This window comes from Prunus persica, chromosome G1 (assembly GCF_000346465.2).
Source record: "Prunus persica cultivar Lovell chromosome G1, Prunus_persica_NCBIv2, whole genome shotgun sequence".
Classification (NCBI taxonomy): Eukaryota; Viridiplantae; Streptophyta; class Magnoliopsida; order Rosales; family Rosaceae; genus Prunus; species Prunus persica.
Genome location: NC_034009.1, coordinates 27894688 through 27916876, shown reverse-complemented (window position 1 = coordinate 27916876; position 22189 = coordinate 27894688). Strand labels below are relative to the sequence as shown.

The window sequence follows — 22189 nt, the reverse complement described above, 5'->3', positions numbered from 1 at the left end:
ATAAAGGACCAGAAAAATGTATGCCTATATTAGCCAAGAAAATGTATGTGTACATAGTTTTATTTTCTTGAAAAATACATGGAATAAAATTTTAAGTTGGATCTTTGAGATAAAAATTATTTACTGTGCCATTAATTTCCTTTAAAAAATAACTTTATTCCTTGTATTATCCACACTATGCACAAAAGTGATTGTGCAGTTAAAATCAAATAACAGAATTTTTGAGGTCCCTTGAAAGGAAAGAGATGGTGGGAGCAAAAGGAAAGAGAAAATAACCTTGGAGAAATTACAGAGAGCCCTTGAAGGTAAAAACCAAGGCAAAGGTGCAAACAGCAATGATTAAATGAATGCGATGGGAGCCACTCGATCATCTTCTTTATTTTGTTGAACCAATGAACCTCTGAGCTAGGTTTTTTGACTTGGAAGACTGGGCCCCCACCTCCGGCCACCACTGTCTTTATGGATTGAATGATAAAGAGCACCGCACGTGGAGTCTGAATCAAGGAACTGTCCAACCACAATAAAAAATGACACAAAGTGGAAAAAAAATAATGTTAAAAACAAAACAAAAATGAGAAACTTACAAATTTACAAACAAACCCTCGTCCTCCTCTTCATGAATGAAAGGCAATAATTTCATTCAGAAAATCAAACAAAAGAAAAAAGAAAAAAGAAAAATAGCTTTTTAATGTTGATCATATCATATACCATGGCTATGCCATCCATATAATTCTCACTCATTATTTTTGTTGCTTAAAGCTTGCCTGCCCTTTCTCTCCAGTCTCTTGACCCTTATCCTTTTCTTTCTTTCTCTCTCTCACAAAAGAGAGAAAAAACAACTCATCAGCTGCTGAGCTGCCACCTTCCCCCATCTGCAAAGAATTTCATGCTCCACAGTCCACAAGAAAAAAATAGAGAAAGAAGAGAGAGAGAGAGAGAGAGAGAGAGAGAGAGAGAGAGAGAGAGAGAGAGAGAGAGAGAGAGACCCACTACTAGGCCAGGCCACCACTAAGTGATAGAAATTGAGCTCAGCTGGGTCAGCTACAGTTGTACGAACCAGGAGAGAGCAAAAAAGAAAAAATATTTTTTTTTAAAAAGTAGTGAGAGAGAGAGAGAGAGAGAGAGAGAGAGAGAGAAGAAGGGCCGTCCCCTCCATATGATCATGGAAGCTGAAAATGGGATCCGCTGCAGGCCCAATTTTCCACTACAATTTCTAGACAAAAACCAAGATGATGACATCCAAGAAGCGCCAGGAGACCCGGGTTCCAACCCGAACCGACCCGGCTCCTCCCTCACCCAAGAGCAGCAACCCAACAACGGCAAGAAGCCTCCTCCGAAGAGGACCTCCACCAAGGACAGGCACACAAAAGTGGACGGGCGAGGCCGCCGGATCCGTATGCCGGCCACGTGTGCCGCTAGGGTTTTCCAGCTCACGAGGGAGCTAGGGCACAAGTCCGACGGTGAGACCATTGAGTGGCTTCTCCAGCAGGCCGAACCCGCCGTCATCGCAGCCACAGGGACCGGCACCATTCCCGCCAACTTCACCTCCCTCAACATCTCGCTGCGGAGCTCCGGCTCTAGCATGTCGGCGCCGTCGCACTACTTGAGGCCAAACAGCAGTAATTATTTCATGAACTTCAACCCCAACAACTTGGGTGCAGCAGCTGCGTCGCAGCTGATTATGGACGAGAACTCCCAGCGCGGCAGGATTTTGTTCCCCGGCGTTGGGTTGTTGTCGTCTGAGAGCTCCCCGTCGTCGTCTATGTTGTTGAATTTCAACAATGCCATGTTGGAAGCCAAGCGAGAGTTACGTGATCAGGGCGGTTCTCTCGGTGAGGTGTCCGAGGGCGGCGAGGCCAGCGCCATGGGAAGGAAGCGAATTAGGCCGGAGCAAGATTTGTTATCGTCTTCGTCGTCCTCGTCCTCGTCATCACAAAGTAGTCATCATCAGATGGGGATATCGAACAGCTACATGTTGCAATCAGCCAGCACGGGGTCAATTCCGGCGAGTCAAAGTACAATTCCGGCGACATTTTGGATGGTGGCAAATAACCCTAGTAGCGGCAGCGGAGGCGGCGGTCATCATGTCCATGAGCCTCCCATTAATCCCATGTGGACAATTCCTGGTATTAATAATGGTATTAACAGCAATATGTATAGGGGGGCTTCGGTGTCTTCGGGGGGCGGGCATGGTCTGCATTTTATGAATTTTGCTCCACCTCCAATGGCGGCCATATTACCTAGCCACATGGGATCAACTCCTCACGGCGGTGGAGGCTCAATTGCCGACAGCCACTTGGGTGTGATGGCGGCGCTCAACGCGTACCGGCCGATTCTCGGGGGGGTCATGGCGGAGCCACCGGGTGGGAATAATCGACAGCATTCACACCATGGAGCAGACGAGGGACATGATCGTGACAGCAATGCTAGGTAGTTACCACTAATCCTAGGTCAAGTACTACAACAAATAGTGTGGCACTGGTGCTTTTATTTTTTGTTTTTATAAATAATTACTACTTCCTAATTAAGTGCGTAAATATGTTTGTTTTTCAACGAAGGTGCAAGCTTGACAGAATGGCTTTGAGTTTGAGTTTAATTTTCGATTCTAGTGTGGAAATTTTGTTAGGGTTTGATGAATTGAGGAGAATTTTAATTCATAATTAAGGTGTTTTTGAGTGTGACTGAACTGATTTCATGCTTTTGTGGTTCTTCTTCCTCCCCTTTTTTGGTGAATCATTAATGACTTCATGGTTAAACTGCTCATAAATATTAGTTTACAATGTACAGATATATATATATATATAGAGCTAGCTTCATCATGTTTCCGAGCTCAGCAGGAAAGGAACCTCTATATATACATGCATGCATTTCCTTAACGTTTATTTTTCTTTTGCCATTTCTTTAGCTTTGATCAACATAAACTCTATGAAGGATCGTAAGGCCCTCTCTCTCTCTCTCTCTCTCTCTCTCTCTCTCTCTCTCTCTCTCTCTCTCTCTCTCTCTCTCTCTCTCTCTCATGGATCAATGCGTTTCTGATCTCTAATGTGGTTCAGAAACACAACTTCCTTCCATACCCCTACTATAATTATGTGGTGGAAAGTGAGAAAATTGATTATTTTCTCACTGCAATATTGCACTAAATTCATTCAGAAATTTGTCTCATTCTGATTGGCATATGTGTGTATATATAATATAAATATCATACTTCTAGTTTCTTAGTGGCACATGTACATATATATGTACATATATATATAGAGAGAGAGAGGGGCTAGGCCATGGGGAAGAAGGAGCCCACGTACGCATATATAATCAGTGACTGGTGACTGGTCAGGTGGTGAGCCCAGATCAGCTGACCATTGCCTGATTAAAACCAATAATATACTATTGTACAGTCGCAGCAGCAGCAGCTGAGTACTGCATCTTGCATGCATTTCCTCTTCTTTCTGTAAAAAGTACTGTGTATATAAACCCAACTTCTTCATGTATAATTAATTATGGAAAATACTTCTTCAATTATTTATCAGGTAAGTAGGAGTTCTTATATTTCTATATATTAATAGTAGTGTGATATGTGTGCAGAAGTTTTTCTTTTTTGTTTTTGATGAATTATTTTTGCATATGTGTCAAACTGTGATTCGCTGGAATAAGGAGTATCTCCTTACCGGTAAGAATGGCAAATAGTATCTATTAATTATATGGTCTTCATTGCTTGCCTACCTCATAGAGAGAAAGAGAGAGAGAGAGAGAGAGAGAGAGAGATATTTGATGGTAGGTATATTAATCAGAAGAGTTGATCAATTGTGGCTATAGCTCGTGCACATGTACATATTTGACATTTGTAGCTAAATATAGCCATTTGACGTGGACCATTAATCATAATTGGTTCATATATATATGCAGATAGCTAGGACACGGCAGTTGATACTAGTGCAATTCCTGATGGGTTGTCCTACCTGTGTTTTCCTCATAATTAAGATCATACTAGTGCAATTCCTGATGGGCTATCATAATTAGGGATCGATGTGAAACGATTAACCATGTTATTAAGGTTATGATCCTTTTGGCAATTGGCTTCATGTATAAATATATCGTGAGAAAATGATTAACCATGTTTGTTTTCTTTGCCCCGCTTCATTTGTTGTGGTTAAGTATAGTTGATTATGGTAAATTACGGTTAATTAGTTGGTTCTAATAACCTACCATGCAGATAATCGTGGCGGTTAATTAATAAGATGATATGTAGTATATTAGCTCGCTGCTAGCTAGCAAGAGTAATATATTGTATTGATGTACTTCCATTTAATTTATATATTGAATTTGGGGATTTGAGTGAATGACAAGAAGAGGACTTTGAAATCTTCATAGCGCATTGCATTGGTAGGTAAGACGATATTAATATTGCAGGCCCCCATCGATATTATTGCTATATATATATATGGAGAGAGATGAAGCACAAGCTGTATGATAATACGTATATATGTACGGCTGCTGTATATGCCATGAAGGTAAAATTGCTCATCATATTGGAGCACCGATCGAGATGCTTCACTATAATTGTGTAAAACCCTAAACTTGGTATCTGGTTTTCATCACTTATGAATTTGCAAGAGTTGCTGGGTTGGGATAGGGTAAAAAAAACCTAAACTTGATTAATGAGATTTAATAAAAAGGGAAATAATTAATATTAATTGACATGCATATTTTTGGTGCTGGGTTAGAAACTGCATGCAATTTTAGGCCTCACATCACATGGCTGCAGTTCTCCTTCATTTATTCATCAACATTAATTCAACAGACAACCATATGTATCCTGTACTGTACACTTTAGCCATGCTTTGCTCATGGAAAAAAAACTTGAAAAATTGAAGGAAGGTAGGTTATTAAACTTATGGAAGTACGTAAAGCTTTTCAGGAATTAATGGGGCCTAGAACTATTAAGAATACGCATCAAATTCATATCATCCATTTCCATTTTGAGGTGGTCAACAGAGTTTTTTCTCCATGCATCTACTTGGTGCTTGTGAACAGGTACAGCACCTTAGTAGAACTATAGCTTGCTTTTCCACTTTTTCTATAGCTTTGGGCTGAAGCACTACCAAAATCTCACTGTAATTTATCCAGCCCACCAAATTATATACGCCGGCTTTACTGATCTCCATCTCGTCATTATATTCCTTTGTAAAACTACACATGCATCATGTAATTATGTATTATTATGTTTTTATTGTTTTTGATCTTTCGTTTGGAGGGGAATCAAACTTGAGATCTATTTAACATATCGTAGAAGAGAGTTTGTATTGAGCTTTTTCATTGAAACCAATCGCATGTGTTACTAGAAGTCGAGTAAAATATTATTTGGAAACTTCCATCTCAAAGCTCCCCAAGCTCCTTCCTTGACCAAATAGGTTAATTAACTACACATCAATGATGTTGGAATAAGTAATTCGGTAATCCTAGTACAAAACCATATAATTTGTAACAAGATTAGATTGGTTTCTACGCTAATATCTAGAACTTTGTTTAATTGTCATTCTAATTTAAATGCCAAGTTTTGAACTTTTCTCACTATGGCGATGGCCTTGAGACGTAAATTCCTTTGATTATAATAGGCATTGTTTTAACAGAGAAAATACAAAATGGAGACGCTATTGTCAACCAAAGCCCGAAATTCAAAAAATCGGTGCCTCATTTCTTGTGTGTATGATTAGATTCTCCGCAAAATCAGCTTTCCCTTTGCTACTAACTTTTCCACATACGTTCCTTTCTTGTCACCTTTCTCAGGCAGCTTTTTGAAACCCTTCTCAATCTTTTTAAGAACCAGATAGAAGAACAAAGATACCATTACAGCAAGACATGGGTCGCAATAATTCTGGGAATTCGAATAATTTTCTCCAAGTTGTGGCTAGCAACTTTGATGTTCTTGCTTTGTATGTTCCTCTCTCCCTCTCACAAGCTCATATCTCACACACATGAATTATAATTTACACTGAAGATTTTATATAGCATTGTAGTTGTTAATTAATTTATTATTTGTCTCTCATCTGCAGGCCTCTGATCACACTGGTTTATCCCCTGTAAGTAGTGTCTCATGATTTTGTGGCTTTTTCTTCAATATTATGTGGACAATGTACATGCAGCCATCTATGATTCTCATGGAATGTGTTGTTTTCGACAGATATGCTTCGATTAAGGCGATAGAGACCAAGTCTCGCACCGATGATCAACAATGGCTTACCTATTGGGTTCTGTATTCTTTGATGACAATCTTTGAGCTCACATTTGCCAAAGTCCTTGAATGGTTAGCTGCCTACCTTGTTGGGTTTCTTTTTCTGTTTTTCCTTTGCAAATGGTAGATTTCAGTTTTGTTATCTGGTTACCATGCTTTACAAGGATGTTCAAAAAATTAGGTAGCAAAATAGAAATAACTTCAGCCACATATATATATATGCATTTTCAACTTAGTAGGAAATTTTGGTGAGCATTTAGAACCTGTTGATTGGGCTGAGTCAAAACTCAGGTGCATTGAAAAGCAGGGGAGGGTGATTCACTCTGCAACATGCTTGAGTGAATGCCATGCAAAAAGTACTGAAAAGTAAGAGATTGGCCTCCATGGAGGATTCTAAATGCATCAAGCAGCTTGAAATTTATCAGTCCCTTTAACAAATACACGAACAGAATAATAGATCAATAAGCTGAAAAGAGACTGTTCCCATTTCCAATTTAGGAAGATTTGAAAGCTTGGTCATTGAACTGAACACTAAAGATATGAATCATGAAGAAGTGTTAACTATTAACTACATATATAATCATAATCATCCTATATATACATGTTTACTGTCAGCTTTCCCATTTGGCCGTATGCCAAGTTGATTTTCACGTGCTGGTTGGTGCTGCCACAATTCAATGGAGCAGCGTATGTTTATCGGCACTTTATCAGACCCTACTATATGAACCCACCATCACCTCATCAGATGTGGTATATCCCAAGGAAGAAGAACATCTTCAGCAAACCGGATGACGTTTTAACTGCTGCTGAAAAATATATGGAAGAGCATGGCACAGAAGCTTTTGAAAGGCTCATAACCAAGGTAATTATAATTAATTAATTATTTCTAGTAATCTTTCTGTCCTCCTAGCTGACTGAGCTACATATAACATTAATTATTATCATTAGCTCATTGACTGAGAGCAGAAGAGGAAGAGCATTCTAATCAAACCCTTTTGAATGTGTTTCTGATTTGCAGGCTGATAGAGAAGCAAGAAGCAGGAAGAGCCACAATTACATGATCTTTGATGATGATTATATGTACTGAATCAGTGCATTGTCTGTCTTAATAATTTGGTTTATAGTTTATTTATGTTGAATGCTGTCTCTACTGAACCTATTTCGTATGCTACATATATCTTTAATATCATGAGATGGAATTGAGTGTTAACTAAGCACGCAACATATGCGCAGCTTTGAAATGCTTCAACACCTGAGCATGTAAACAAGATCAATCAGCCACCAAAATCTAAGGATGTTTCATCACAGTTCTATACTAAAAACCCATCTCTCTCCAAACACCATCCAATAATGCAACATATATATATATATAGCAATTCATTTGATTTAGGCCTATTCACAAAAACCAGAATTTCATTTTCATGCGGATCTGTCTTATCCGTGGCCAACCCATTGTTGTGAGCACGATTACACTTTATGATCATTGTCCTCAAATTATTAGTGGCCCATTTTTGAGGTTTTGTAGTAGTGCATACATCTTTTTTCTTATGCTCAAATAATTTCATTATAATCAAACCCATCTAGAACATTATGGTACTCATCCAACACAAATGAGGACATCCACTTAAAACTTCCTCCTGTTCGACTCCAATGAAAAATTATAAACTTTTTAGATAATACTACTTTGAGTTTTTATTTTTTGAGAAAATCATATATTGTTTTTTTTTCTTTTCACTTGGGTTGCTTGAGTTCAACCCATTAGAGCACTTCCAGTGGTAATTGTCAGGGCAAAATGCCACCGAGCTGCAAAACCCACTCCACCAAGCAAACCTAGCTCAGGCAAGAGGTGGGCTCCACTAAGACTAGGCAGGCCAAAAGGCAAGAGGAACCTGAGCTGCTGCTTGAGGGCGCTAACATTAGTGAAGAAAAAATTGAAAAAATTTTTGGAAAAAACCAAAAAATCAAATATATATATATGAATTTTTTTAATAAATACCTAGCAATTTTTTTATATTAATCTCATACGTATAAATAAAATGAATTCCATATGAATAGTTGCCATTGCAATTAGTGGAAAAGTAAAAAATAATTGCTATGGCAGATACTATTCAGGTGAACAGTAACCGCCTTTACTTGCCCTTACCCTTTGCCATGGTAAAGTGCTCTTAATTTAGGTCACAACTTTAATTTTAGTTTTATTATTTGTTTGTTAAAAATTACTTTGAATTTTCATTTTGTAATAAACCTTAAACATAAAAATAAAATAAAAATTAGTTTTTAAATTGAAACAAATGTTTCATTTAGCATTTAAGCTCAACTATTCCTAAAATATTATATTGTTAAAATATTATTTCTTAAGAATATGATTATTTTCAACAACAACAAAAAATTAGAAAGCATATTAGGAGACATAAACTTTTTTTTCTTATCAAAGTATTGGGGACATTATCCTTTTTTATCATAGTTTTAGGGGACATAATTCAACAAAGAAATCAAAAGAAACCAAATTAATTAATTAATTAAGACAAGCTTTTGTTTTGGTCAACAAATAACACATGCTTATTGGCACAAATAAAGACAAAAGCAAACCATCCCCATCCCGGAGATTTCAGTTGGTGACGTGGCATGAAGCGACACCAAATTGATTTGGCAATCAGGAGAGACAAAACAAACAGTTAAAGCTTGAAAGAAAGAAAGAAAGAAAAGAGAGAGAGAGGTGCGCACGTTAGTTAACAAACACCAACAATCCCCAAAGCTCTGGGGAATATGACATTGACGACGACCTCACCGACATCACCAAGTGCTTAGTTCTCTCATTTTTCTTTTTCTTTTTTCAAATCTTCTCTCTATCTCTCTCTCTCTCTCCCCTTTTCTTTTTAGAACTGAACGACCTCAGATTTTTGGAATATGGCTCACATTCGGCGAATTTCTGCAACTTTCTCGCAATGTAGGTAAACTCAATCTTCGTTTCTGTGCTCCTTCCGCTTTAGAATGTGTCTTTTTGGTGTCGGTCAATGCGAAAATCCAAAAGTCCCGGAGGAATTCGACCGCGTATGTGAATTCTAGGGTTTCTTTGATTTCTGAGGAAGTCGTTTGAGCTGTTTCAGAGCTGAGTGCTGATTAGTGGAGCCTTCCTGTGTGGCATTTTGGGGTTTGGTTTTGCAGCATTGTGAAATTCTGAGGCATTGGGGTTGAGTTTCTTGAGCTGCAAGGTTGTTCTTGAGGGCTGTTCCCCATTTGTGATTATAATGGGTTAGAGGTGGAGTAAATCAATTTTCTTGTGGCTCAAAAACAGAGTAATTTTTTCTTTTTGTTGATTTGATGGGGAGAAGTTGGGAATTGGGTTATGGTATTGAAAATATTAGGTGGTGGTGGTGTTCAAATGGGTGTTGGGTCTTGTACTTCTGGGCAAAACCTGATATTTCAACTTGAATGGCTAGTCCTCAGAGAAGCGGTCCTGTCGAAAGGGATATCGAGCAGGTTTACTCCGCTTCCATTTCTTTTCATAAACTATTTTCATGAATTTAACGGTTCTTGTGAGACTGCTGGGTCCTGGCCAGTTGAACATTTTGTTCACTTGAGGTTTGAACTGATTACATGATGCATGCAATTGATTGAGTATATGTCTAGAGTTATGTATGCAGACATTCAAGTGAATGATCACGATTATTTTTGCCTACATGATCTATTGAACCATGAAGCATTTAGCCTCCTTAGTGCAGTTTGTGCTCTTGTATTATTAAACCCCTTCCATATTTTCATTCTATTTACAGGCCATAACAGCACTTAAGAAAGGTGCAACTTTGTTAAAATATGGGCGCAGAGGGAAGCCAAAGTTCTGTCCATTCCGGCTTTCTAATGTAAGTTGCCGTGACATATGTAGCCTTCTTTCATTTCTGTTCTGTTGACTCTGATAATTTTGGTTTTGTTTCAGGATGAGTCTTTATTGATATGGTACTCTGGCAAAGAAGAAAAACACCTTAAACTCAGTCATGTTTCAACAATTATTCCTGGCCAGCGTACAGTAAGTTTGCATTTTCATTCTCTTTTGCAAGAAAAATCTCAACGCAAAGCTGACCTATATTATTGAACCGTCAAAATGTTCTTAAATGCTTATGCCTGCTTTTTTCTTTCATGGTGTCACCAATTACCTTGATCCTAATTTATTTTTCCCTTACTGAATTGTTGCATGTGGCTTTTTTCTTCCAGGCAATATTTCAGCGGTATCCACGACCTGAAAAGGAGTATCAATCATTTTCACTCCTATACAACGATAGGTCCTTGGACTTGGTGAGTATATTTGCTGGATATATTTTCAAGATAAAGCAACTTTAACTTTTCACAGCCAGCATGCTCAAGATTCATTCTTGCAACTGCATGTACAAGGCAGATCAAAACCTAAGAAATGTATTCTAGGAAAAAAAATAATAATAATAACATCGGAAGTCATATTTGTTAGTATTGTGAGCTTCTTGAAATTTTAAACTTCAAATTGTATTTAATACATTACCACCCTATTGTACAGATATGTAAAGACAAGGATGAAGCTGAAGTTTGGTTTGTTGGTCTTAAAGCACTAATGAGTCGAGGTAACTACCGAAACTGGAGAAGTGAATCAAGATTGGACAGCACATCACTAGATAGTCCCCATACTCGTACTCGACGAAGTTCTCCATCAGTCACACCATTTGTATGTATCGGTGACTTATCTTTTATTCTTTCTTTTTAGAAAAAAAAAAATAAACATATTTTTTTTTATGTACCAAGCATTTACAGTATTTCTTGGTATTCTGCAAACCTTACAGGATGTAGGAGATACTGAGGGAGTGCCTTTGGAGAATATCCCACAGAGTAGATTAGGAAAGGCATTTGCTGACATAATTACATATACTGCAACCCCCAAGAGTGCCACTCAAATTGAATCAGTTTCTAATTCCTCATTATCACCTGCATCTGTAGATAATTCAAATGGTCGAAGTTCTGCTGCAGCTGAAGGTTTTCGAGTTAGTTTATCTAGTGCTGTAAGCTCGTCAAGTCAAGGTTCTTGTCAAGATGATTTTGATGCATTAGGAGATGTTTTCATTTGGGGTGAAGGTATTGGTGGTGGAGTACTAGGAGGTGGTGTAGATAGAGTAGGCTGTTCATATGGTTTCAGGACAGATGCTCTTCTGCCTAAGGTACTGGAATCAACCGTGGTCGTAGATGTTCATGGAATTGCATGTGGCGCCAGACATGCGGTGCTGGTCACCAAGCAAGGTGAAATCTTCAGTTGGGGAGAGGAGTCAGGAGGCAGGCTTGGGCATGGGGTAGAGGCAGATGTTTCCCACCCAAAGCTCGTTGACACTCTTAGTGGCATTAATGTTGAATTAGTGGCATGCGGGGAATATCACACTTGTGCTGTTACACTTTCTGGAGATCTTTATACATGGGGTGATGGTACTCATAATTTTGGTCTGCTTGGGCACGGAAGTGAAGTTAGTCATTGGATACCCAAAAAGGTAAGTGGTCACATGGATGGTATACATGTATCCTATATCGCTTGCGGACCATGGCATACAGCTGCTGTGACATCAGCTGGCCAGTTATTTACCTTTGGGGACGGTTCTTTCGGTGCCTTGGGCCATGGGGATCATAGTAGCACAAATACTCCACGGGAGGTGGAAACTTTGGGAGGGCTAAGAACAACAAGGGTTGCTTGCGGTGTTTGGCACACTGCTGCAGTTGTTGAAGTAACAAATGAATTATCTAGTCCTGAGACTTCTAGTAACTCTTCATCTGGAAATCTGTACACCTGGGGGGATGGAGATACAGGCCAACTTGGACATGGTGATCAAGAATCTAGACTAGTTCCTGAATGCGTAGCTGCATTGGTTGATAAACATATTTGTCAGGTAGCATGTGGCCATAATCTCACAGTTGCCCTTACAACCTCAGGACAAGTATATACAATGGGAAGTGCTGCTTATGGACAGCTTGGCAGTCCTTTAGCTGATGGGAAAGTTCCCACTCTGGTTGAGGGTAAAATTGCAGATAGTTTTGTTGAAGATATTGCCTGTGGTTCTTATCATGTTGCAGTTTTGACTTCCAAGACAGAGGTTTTTACTTGGGGAAGGGGTTCAAATGGGCAACTAGGCCATGGAGACAATGATCATAGAAATACACCTACCCTTGTAGATTGTATAAAGGATAAGCAAGTAAAGAGTGTAACATGTGGTCCAAATATTACAGCGGTCATTTGTCTTCATAAATGGGCATCTAGTGCTGACCATTCTGTTTGCTCTGGTTGTCATAATCCCTTTGGTTTCAGAAGAAAACGTCATAATTGTTACAATTGTGGACTAGTCTTCTGCAAAGCATGCAGCAGCAAGAAATCTCTGAAAGCGGCCTTAGCTCCAAATATGAACAAGCCATATCGGGTGTGTGATGAGTGTTATGCTAAACTAAAGAAGGCCGCAGAAACTAGTTCTGCTTTGCGAAGTCCTACAATTAAAAGTGGAAATATACGTCATAAAGCCAATGATGTGGCAGATAGAGACACTCTGGTCCCTATGTTACGAGCAACACTCTCCAGACTCTCATCTTTTGGCTCAACCAACCAGAGTGAAAGCAAGTATCCAAAGCAAGACAGAAAACCAGAAGTGCATGATACTCGTGTCTTTCCCATGCTGAATGGACAGTTGCAGTTAGGGGGCTTTAATTTGACAAAAGCATCAACTTCTCTCACTGGAGATTCAGAAAAAATTATATCAGCTTCAATTCCTGCTTCCAGAAAGGCTTCTCGGTTTACGTCTCCTGTTTCAGGAAAGTCAAGCCCACGTCGGTCTTCTGATGATATTCTTGCGGATTCCAAGCTTATAAATGGAAGTTTGAGCCAAGAAATCATAAACTTAAGGACACAGGTAAGCCTGGTTTTAGTGACTACAATCTAATATTTCAACTAAATCCCTCCATACAGCTAAATCCTAATCAAATATGTGTACTCTCAGGCAGTGCCATAACATGAGATTAATATATGTTTCTGAGATCTAAATGCTCTTAACATCAATTTTCCCCATTCATTTTCTAAGAGTTAATAGTATTTTGTATTCTTTACTTCATGCCTATATCCTTTCTCTTTCCGGACACACTCTTGTTTGTTGTTGTGTGGAATAGCACTCCAAAAGTAGACCATCATTGATCTCCAAAGACTGTTGACAGTACATCATTATTCATGGGTATTTCTAGAAAAAGGTCTTATCTCAATTTCTTGCAAAATTATTATTTATCCTAATCCTTGAGGCTTTTTGCTTCAGTTATAAACTCTGACAAGATTTTATCTCCTTACTTCGTCCTCTATAAACCAGTTCTTCAACAAAACAAAAAAATTTAAGTTTCCTCCTTACTTTGTCCTCTCCTTTATTTCTTTTATTGACAGAGTTTAACATAGTTTCAAACTATTAATTCATCCTAGGTGGTTCATTTTTGGAGGTCAACATAATATAGCAGAAAAAGTACACTTGGACACTATTAGTACTTTTCCCTGTCTAGCAAGAAGAACCTCCTTGTGGTGAGTTCAGGAGTTTGAATCTTAGACCTTTTGTAACTACTAAGGGAGAGGAGCTACCATGGATTATGAACTGAGGCAATGGGTTAAAGTTTACATCAATAGGAAAATTAGGGGCTTTCTTTTCTCATTTTTGCATTGACTATTAAGTGGTTTTAATTTCTTTCATTCCCTTTTCTACCTTAAATGGGTTGAAGTGATGCATGCTCTACACAAAGCTGAAAGTGATCCAAAAAACCATGTAGGTAGAAGACCTTACTTCCAAATCCCAATATCTTGAAGCTGAACTGCAAAGAACATCAAAGAAATTGAAGGAGGTATCTGCAATAGCTGCAGATGAAGCTGAAAAATGCAAATCTGCAAAGGAAGTTATTAAGTCTCTAACTGCTCAGGTTGGAAATGTTCTCTGTTCAATATTCTGCTTTTTATGATTTTAGCACTATAACTGCGATTTATATACTCAATTGGGAGCAAAGTGCCTCACATGGAATTGGCTGGGACTGACCAGTACCATGCATACAATTTTATATTATCAATGTGATATTTTCCCTAATTTGAAGCAAGCAGAGTCGTCCAACTAGTTATACATTAATAAAGACGCAGTATATTACTCCCCAGAAGGGGTTTCCATTTCAATATTGTGAAGATCTTGAGTTTTCATACTCGAACTCAATATGTGATGGATCCTAAAAAGAATAAACTGAGAGCAAGTTAACTTATTAAGGATAGACACCATTTGATCTACATCATCATGTTGTAAACTTTTAAAATTTTCATGTGTTTTTATGTGGTGCAGATGACATGTTGTTAAACTTATTGCTTCACTTGAAAAATATTTGTTGATGGGTTTAATTGAGAAATTTGTAGATGCATTCACATTTGAATATGAAAAGGCATAAATTGCTTGCAATGGACATGAAAGATTCTCAATCCAGTCTCCAATTCAGGCATTTCTATGCTAATGTGTCATATATGTAAGAGAATCTACGTATATTGTCTAACTGCGAAGTGGATTCTTGATGTCAATCAGGAAAAATGTTCTTAAAACTTATGATTAATGATAAAGTCAAGATCAACTGGTGAATTCTCTGATTGTGATACTTATAAAACCAATTGCCATCTTCAGGATTATTTTTTAAATATGTTGTCTCAACATGTTTCATTTTTTCCCACTCTTTTTATTTGGTTGTTGGGGCGTGGGGTTGCAACTATGCTATGCTATTTATTAACTATTTTCCGATGTTGTGAATGATTTTACTTCTCAAACAGTTGAAGGACATGGCTGAAAGAATGCCAGAAGGACAGATCGGCAGCTGCAATTCAGGTTCTATGGCTGGCCATGCAATCAATTTTGCAGACCAGCTATCCAAAGATAGCCATCTGACAAACATAACTACTCCAGACTTGTCCAATGGCAATTCAATGGATCGAATCTTAGCTAATGGAACTAAAGGACAAACTGGAAAGGCAGAGCGGGTGCTACAAGATGAGCCTGGTGTATATATAACTTTATGCTCCTTGCCAGATGGTGGTAATGAACTCAGACGTGTTCGCTTCAGGTATATCTCTCTCCCCCTCCCGGCTTTCCCTTCCGCACCATTATTTTTCAAAGTATCTAAATACAACCAAATTAACATCTATCTAAGCAGAGAGATGGTGGGATTAACCTTGTGTGCTGAAAATTCAAATGTTGTTCTACAGTCGGAGACATTTCACTGAAGAAGCAGCAGAGAGATGGTGGGCTGAAAATGGGGCCAAGTTATGTGAGCGGCACAATATAAAAAGTGCAGAGTAATAATATGCTGTCAGCTCTCCAGTAGCAAACATCCCATCATCCTCTTCCTCTCCCCTGGAATGTGTAAATTTGTTTACCCCCTAAATCATTCCCTGGGGTTCGATCAAAGTATTTGGAGTCAGAATTCGCAGGTAGACTGAGGTATTAGAATGTCAAAAACTGTAGGGGATGGTTTTCCAAAAATTGGAAAGATAAATCCATAAGATGAAAGACGTTTTCAGGAATCTAGATATTCTGCAGTTAATGCTGTTCTTTTTTTCTTCCTGTTTTTCTTTTTAAGGCCTTTTATGTGTGTTTTTGCTGGTACTCCCGACAGTAATTGATGGAAACCAACCAGAATTCTCACGTTAAATCCAATGGAGCCCAACCTAAGTCGTTAAGAAGCTTAATAGCTGATACCATGAAACTATGATTCAAATTTTGTACCAAAATTGTTACATCAAAATCTCTTTTTCTGTTTGAAAGGTTTGTTGCATCAAGTTATTAATACAGTTCTCGAACAAAAGAAAGCCAATATATAAATATATACCAGGTCATTTGCTGACTTTAATTTTTTCAACCTTGACTATCCATCTCAATTGTGCTACGTCCAGCTTCCTTTATCAGGTTTTCTTCTTTTCGAACTGGCCTGAATTTCTCTCCTCTCACCATCTTTTCATCCTCCCTGTCCTGTGTTCTGGTATGATCTGGCAACCTTCCAGCAATCGCATAAGTACTTGATAATAGCATTGAATTGGTGGGATGATCATCATTAAGTTGTATTAACACTCTCTTTACAGTTTCCCCAAGAGCAACGTACCCATAAACCCTGCAAGCTGAAAGCAATGCACGCCATGCCGTAGCGTCACTCTTGATGGGCAAGCTTTCAATTAGTGTATGTGCTTCCTCCAGCAATCCTGCACGACCCAAAAGATCTACCATACAACCGTAGTGTTCAACTTTTGGCACAAATCCATACTTGCAAACCATTATCTCAAAACATCTAACTCCCTCTGTCACCAGCCCTCCATGGCTGCAAGCACTTAACACTGCCAAGAAAGTGACTTCATTAGGTTGGCACCCCTCCTCTTCCATTCTATAAAACAGCCTTATGGCATTGCCTGCCTGCCCATGAACACCGTAACCCGAAATCATGGCTGTCCATGATTTCACATCTTTGCTTTCCATGCTTTCAAAGATGTCAAGTGCCTTCTCCAGAAACCCACATTTAGCATACATATCAACCAGAGCTGTTCCAAGAACCGCATCCAAAACCAAGTTCTCTTCTTCCACATAATCCTTAATGCAACTCCCTATACTTACAGACCCAGAAGCAGCACAAGCCGAAAGCAGTCCTGCCAGTGTAGATGAATTGGGTTTCATTCTTTCAAGTTTCATCAACCGCAACAAAGCTACTGCATCTTGTACCAGGCCACATTTTGCATACTTATCCACCAAACAATTCCATAATACAACATCCTTCACAGCAACTCCATCGAAAATCCGACGTCCTAAATCAATTTGCCCATTCTTTGCATACGTATCAATCAAAGCAGTAAGCACGTGTAAATCCGAACAAAAGCCAATCTTGATGCAGTACCCATGAAGAGACTCTCCTCCAAGGTAACTTCCTAAATCACCAATGGCAGACAAAAGGTTCAAAACGGTGGTAACACTAGCTTCAAAACCGCTCCTACACATTTGCTTGAACAAATCTACAATCACTTGAGGCTGAGACACATGAAGATAACCACCCATCAAAGTATTCCATGAAATCAAGTCATTTCCTTGAGGAAACTCATCAAACAACTTATGTGCATCTTCCATTTTACTAGAAATACAGTAAAAATGCAAAAGGGTATTCTTTACATTGACAAACATCCCCTGCCCAGACCTCACAACAATCCCATGAATCCCTTGACCGGTCCCAATGGCCAATTCACGAGCGCAAGCTTTGAGCGTCGTGATGAAAGAGAATTGGTCTAGCGTGATATTTTGAGCCCTCAAGTTATTGAAAACACGAAAAGCATGCGTTGGATCATCACTGATGGAATAGCCTCTGACCATGGTATTGAACATGAAGAGATTTGGGTTTTGTATGCGGTTGAAAATGGAGGCCGCATATTGAATGTCATGAATGGAAGAGACAAGAAGCTTGCTCAATGTGAAAGGAACGCAGTCGAGACCAGTCTTGACCATAGAGCCATGGATTTGAGAGATTTCTGAGGTTTGTTTGCAAGATTCTAATAGAGAAATGACCTTCAGATCGTCGAGGAACACAGAGTGGTGTTTGGGCCAAAGCTCGAGTCTATGCCCCAGACGCGAGGACTTGGCTAACAATGTCATCAGCCATGCGGCGCAGGCAGGCACCAGCGGGAGCGTTTGAATTGTTTCGAACTGGGGCCAGGAAATTAGGCACTATACATTGGGTCAAAGTGGAGACCAAATTGCATAGAGGCCTTGAACCCCAACTAAAAAATAAATCAAGTACTTTTTTACTTCAACTAACTAATAAATCAAGTCTGTTTATGGAACATGGACATGCCATAAAAAGAAAAGTGCCGACATATTATCTATATATGATCCATAATATTGACACGAAGACGGACATTTTGCACACTTCATCTTGTTTTTAATTTTGAGTTTTGATTTGGATTGAAGATGGAGCGTAATGACTGCTCTCCCAAAAAGTGATGCAATTCTTAATGAATAAGATTGGCCATCAACAAATTTCTTCTTTTCACCTGTTTTGGGACCATTAAACTAAAAGTTCATGTGGTAACAAGTCAACGTGACAGATCTGATGCACCATAAGTTCTTTTTCGCAAGCAAATATACAAAGGGTTATCATGGAATGGAAGCCTTTGGTCATTGGTGAGTGACTACGAAACCATATTGAAGGCTTACAAGATAATATGCCATTCAGAAGTTGGAACTGCAGGTTTGAAGGAAATGCACACATTCTTTCGAGGCTGATATCTCTAAACAACGGAAGGTCATTACCGCCCAATCTCCGAAATCTCCAAGCACAAGGGAATATATGAACATAGTCCAAAAGCAAACTACCTCTCCTTAAAGGGCATAATGCTGCTGCTGCTCATTGCACTGTTTTCCTCCTTAAAGGGTTGGGTTGATGCATCGGATAGACTCGGTAATCTTGTAACAGAACCCTTCCCTTTCCTCGCATTTGGCCCTAGCTCCTCTATCATGTATTTCCACCCATCAATTGGTCTCCTTCGGCTAAATATGTGAGTCTTGATAAAACTAGCAATCTGCGTGCCAATGTCAGATAACCAATAGTAAGAAAGGAAAGACAGGTAAGAGAGGAAGAAGTTGGCAATAAGATTAAGATACATGTAATGAAAGAGTACATTCAAACTCTTTTCGGCAGAAAACTGTAGGTGTGGTGCCATTATGCAGAATAAACAGTCTTTCTTTACCAGGCAACAAGGGGTTGAATTCACAACCAGAAGTACTGAGAGACACTGTAGCATCATACCATACATAAGAGTCAAATTTCAAAAGTTCACTTTTACCAAGTCTGATACACCACAGCCATGTGCAACACTTGTACACCCTTGTCTAAGATTTGATATAGATTTATACAGACAATCTGAAACTTGGGATTAATCTTACGAGTTGCGTTCTTCATTTATATTATGCTTACACTCGGAACATACTGTATAAAGGAAGAAGGAAAATACAAGTCTGTTTGGGTGTATTTACACACCTGAAATTTATTGTACGCAATTCGACGCTCAAACTCTTGGAGAAGAATATCTTCTTCTCTCTGGGTCATCTCCCATACGTTTCCATCCTTAGCCTTGGATGTCGTTTCCCAACCATCCGGTTTGTTTTTGAAGTCGGAAGCACTTGGGACTTTAGAGTTTTCCAAATCGTTGTTGGCAGAATCAAAAATGCTGCAAGTATCCCGATAGTAGACCCAACAAGTAAATTAACAAGCAGCCTTCAAAACTTTTTCTATGAACATTAACACATGCAGATAGTAAAATGCAGATTTAATCCAGTAACGTCAAGAAAAAAATCAAGACTTGGAAAACAATCAATCAGACTCGAAGCATTAAATCATAACAAATGAAATAACTACTGGACACTGGGTACGTGTGCAAGTGAAACATCTCAAATTTGACACAGAACCCACAGGGTATTCATATCAAATACAAGAACCAAAACCCAATCCACAAACTAAACACATTAAAAATGAATACACAAACTGCATACAAAACAGAGTAAAAAATGAGAAAAATAAAAAAGAAAACAGAAGGAGAGCATACTCGGAGCAGCTATCGAGCAATCGCTCGATATCGTCCCCGCCCCCGACAGAATTCGAGTCGGCCAACTTAGCCTCCTCTTGCTTCTCAATCTCCTTCATCCAAAGGCCAGCATGGATCCTCTGTTTCTTGACCCTATAGTCCTTCTTAATACTATCCAAACTATAAAGCGACGACCCATTCTCACTCTGCTGCTGTTGCTTCTGCGGATTTTCCTCTTTGGGTTTTCTTCTCTCGTTCCAATTCTCATTCATATCCTCCACGAACGCCTTGGTCTCCAGGTCTGCGTCTGACGGAAGCACTACGCTCGACTCTGAAGACGAGAAATTGACGTCGGTCTCCCATGGAGCTCTGCTACTACTTCCCGAGAGGTCGGGCGGGAGCCAGGCGGTATCCCAGGCGTCGTTCCAGTCGTCGTCGCCTTTCTTTGAGTTGGAGGAGAAGGGTCTGAAATTGGTGCTGGATATGAAATGGGTTTTGGTGATTGTGGACGAGAGTCTCTGGAACTCGGTCTTTGTTGCTGTGCGTTTAAGGGCCTGCATAGCTTTTGGAGCCAGTGAAGAAAATCAGAAAAAATTGAAGAAATGAAAGCTTAAACCCTTGTATTGTTGTGAGAGAAGCAGAGACACAGAGACGAAGAAGACCACACAGGCGGAAGGAGAGCCCAAAATGCTCAATGGACTTGAATTCTTCGTATTGGGCCATATCAAATTAAATTTTGAGGAAAGGCTAATCTCTGGACACCCACCCATCCAATTATTTTTTCACAATTAGCCTGTGAAATATGAGGTCTTTTGATGACTACTTGTATTTCATTTTTCATTTTTATTTGTTTCGCTCCAACAAATAACTCATGGCTGGTGGGCCCCCGTGCCCCTCAAACTATAAACCTTACGTAAGTCAGGGGATGGGCCACTGGCAGCCCACTGGCTTCTGAATTTTGTATGTTGTTAGACCGTCTTCAACCATGACGGCCAAATCTAAATTTTAATATTATAATCTCAAAATTCTTCTCCAATAATGTATAGGGAGGGGTGGTAATTTGGGTCTGACTGAAATATTGGACGGAATTTGGCCCAACTTTTCAGTCCATGCGAAATTTCTGTGGGCCCCAAGTTGAAGCCAACTTGCTCAACACGTGAAGGAATGGCAGGACAAAGCCAACTTGCTAGACGCGTGGAAGGCTCACATCAAAGGGACATTGGAATCCAACGGCTCCCCTTGAAAACCAATTATGCATCTTCTTGTTTTTTTTATATAATTATTTATCTAATCTTTTGGAGCCTTTAAAAGTTGGCCACATGTCAAGCAATGGGAACCAACTTTTTGTGATTTTTCAAGCTTTCTCAAATAGATATAAACGGCCCAGATTTTTTTCAACTTGATTTTGAAGAGAAAAAGAAGATCCAATGGTCGAAATTAAAATCAAATGGTTAAAATAATATTTTTAATTTATCTAAATGAGATCCCATTCTCAAACTCTACAAATGGTATTCTCATTTTAATTTTAACTAAAATATATATATGTTATTTTTATGGAATTTCAATATTTTTAGATTAAAATGTTTAGAAAATTAAATCACGAATGTTGAAACAAAAATAATGTCAAGAAAAATTAACGACAAAAAAAATTTAGGGGTTAATCATTCTTAAACAATTTAATAAAGTTATAGACTCAAATTATGAGTCTGCAAGATTGGAGGAAAAAAAAAAAATTTGAGCCCTGAAAATGCATGAATAGTTGTATTTTGAATGGTGGAAATTTGAGTTTAGCCTCAACATGATTGGAGATAGCCTTATGGTTATGAATATTGCATATGTATAGGACTTGAAAGCATCAAGAATTCTATAGTGATGGCTTTATATATGACCCTTAGGTGAGGTCCTATCTCTTAATCGTTGGATCAAATTGGTTAGTCGTTAGATCAAATTAGTTAGTCTAATCAAACGGTTAAGAGATAATACATCATTATAGACACGCATGCACGGCCATGGAGTACATTATTGCCCAAATCAGTCCCAATCCAAGGGTCATCTTAAATCAATAATATCAATAGGGACTTTTTCTGAATTGATGCAAAATAATGACTTTTGTAAAATATAAATAACACTTATTTTTTTTATTTTTTTTTAAAGTACAAGTAATGGTCTAAAAAACAAAGGAGGGGGGAGGGGAGTGGATTTCGAACCTGAGACCACTAATCTACAAATTAAATTCGTTTTTTACTGAGTAAATCCAATTGACAAATAACAGTTCTCTTTATTAGTTAGCTTAATATGCCTATATGCGGTTGCTTGCTAGGATATTGAATTTAGAATACATATTCAAATAAAAATCAAATTTGATTATTGGT

The 22189-nt window shown here is 38.7% G+C and overlaps 5 protein-coding genes across 9 annotated transcripts; 3 read left to right on the top strand and 2 right to left on the bottom strand.

Moving 5' to 3' along the window:
• Window positions 219-4288, top strand: LOC18789993 (transcription factor TCP15). 2 transcript variants are annotated; one of them, XM_020554976.1, is made up of 2 exons: window positions 219-2430; window positions 3901-4288. In XM_020554976.1, the coding sequence occupies exons 1-2, from the start codon at window positions 1157-1159 to the stop codon at window positions 3902-3904; spliced, it is 1278 nt and encodes a 425-aa protein (XP_020410565.1). In that variant the 5' UTR covers window positions 219-1156; the 3' UTR covers window positions 3905-4288. The 2 variants fall into 2 exon arrangements, with proteins under 2 accessions (XP_020410565.1, XP_020410564.1); XM_020554975.1 differs by lacking the exon at window positions 3901-4288 and having other exon boundaries at window positions 222-2686.
• Window positions 5671-7448, top strand: LOC18791393 (HVA22-like protein c). Its single transcript, XM_007223498.2, has 5 exons — window positions 5671-5927; window positions 6048-6074; window positions 6176-6298; window positions 6842-7088; window positions 7245-7448. The coding sequence occupies exons 1-5, from the start codon at window positions 5854-5856 to the stop codon at window positions 7311-7313; spliced, it is 540 nt and encodes a 179-aa protein (XP_007223560.1). The 5' UTR covers window positions 5671-5853; the 3' UTR covers window positions 7314-7448.
• On the top strand, window positions 8904-15827 carry LOC18788806. Of its 3 annotated transcripts, none has more exons than XM_007224926.2 (9): window positions 8904-9706; window positions 10000-10086; window positions 10161-10250; window positions 10436-10516; window positions 10752-10916; window positions 11032-13125; window positions 14015-14161; window positions 15039-15328; window positions 15471-15827. In XM_007224926.2, exons 1-9 carry the CDS (start codon window positions 9659-9661, stop codon window positions 15562-15564), a joined length of 3096 nt encoding a protein of 1031 aa, XP_007224988.1. In that variant the 5' UTR covers window positions 8904-9658; the 3' UTR covers window positions 15565-15827. The 3 variants fall into 3 exon arrangements, 2 of the variants coding, with proteins under 2 accessions (XP_007224988.1, XP_020410527.1); XM_020554938.1 differs by having other exon boundaries at window positions 8917-9706; window positions 15419-15827; XR_002269723.1 differs by lacking the exons at window positions 15039-15328; window positions 15471-15827 and adding an exon at window positions 13677-13772 and having other exon boundaries at window positions 8917-9706; window positions 14015-14100.
• On the bottom strand, window positions 15999-17995 carry LOC18789444 (pentatricopeptide repeat-containing protein At1g26900, mitochondrial). Its single transcript, XM_007222241.2, has one exon. The coding sequence runs from the start codon at window positions 17887-17889 to the stop codon at window positions 16120-16122; it is 1770 nt and encodes a 589-aa protein (XP_007222303.2). The 5' UTR covers window positions 17890-17995; the 3' UTR covers window positions 15999-16119.
• LOC18789940 lies at window positions 18259-20622 on the bottom strand. 2 transcript variants are annotated; one of them, XM_020555466.1, is made up of 4 exons: window positions 19839-20622; window positions 19274-19463; window positions 18915-19028; window positions 18259-18815 (listed from the first exon to the last, which is right to left on the bottom strand). In XM_020555466.1, the coding sequence occupies exons 1-4, from the start codon at window positions 20375-20377 to the stop codon at window positions 18606-18608; spliced, it is 1053 nt and encodes a 350-aa protein (XP_020411055.1). In that variant the 5' UTR covers window positions 20378-20622; the 3' UTR covers window positions 18259-18605. The 2 variants fall into 2 exon arrangements, with proteins under 2 accessions (XP_020411055.1, XP_007222980.1); XM_007222918.2 differs by lacking the exon at window positions 18915-19028 and having other exon boundaries at window positions 19839-20617.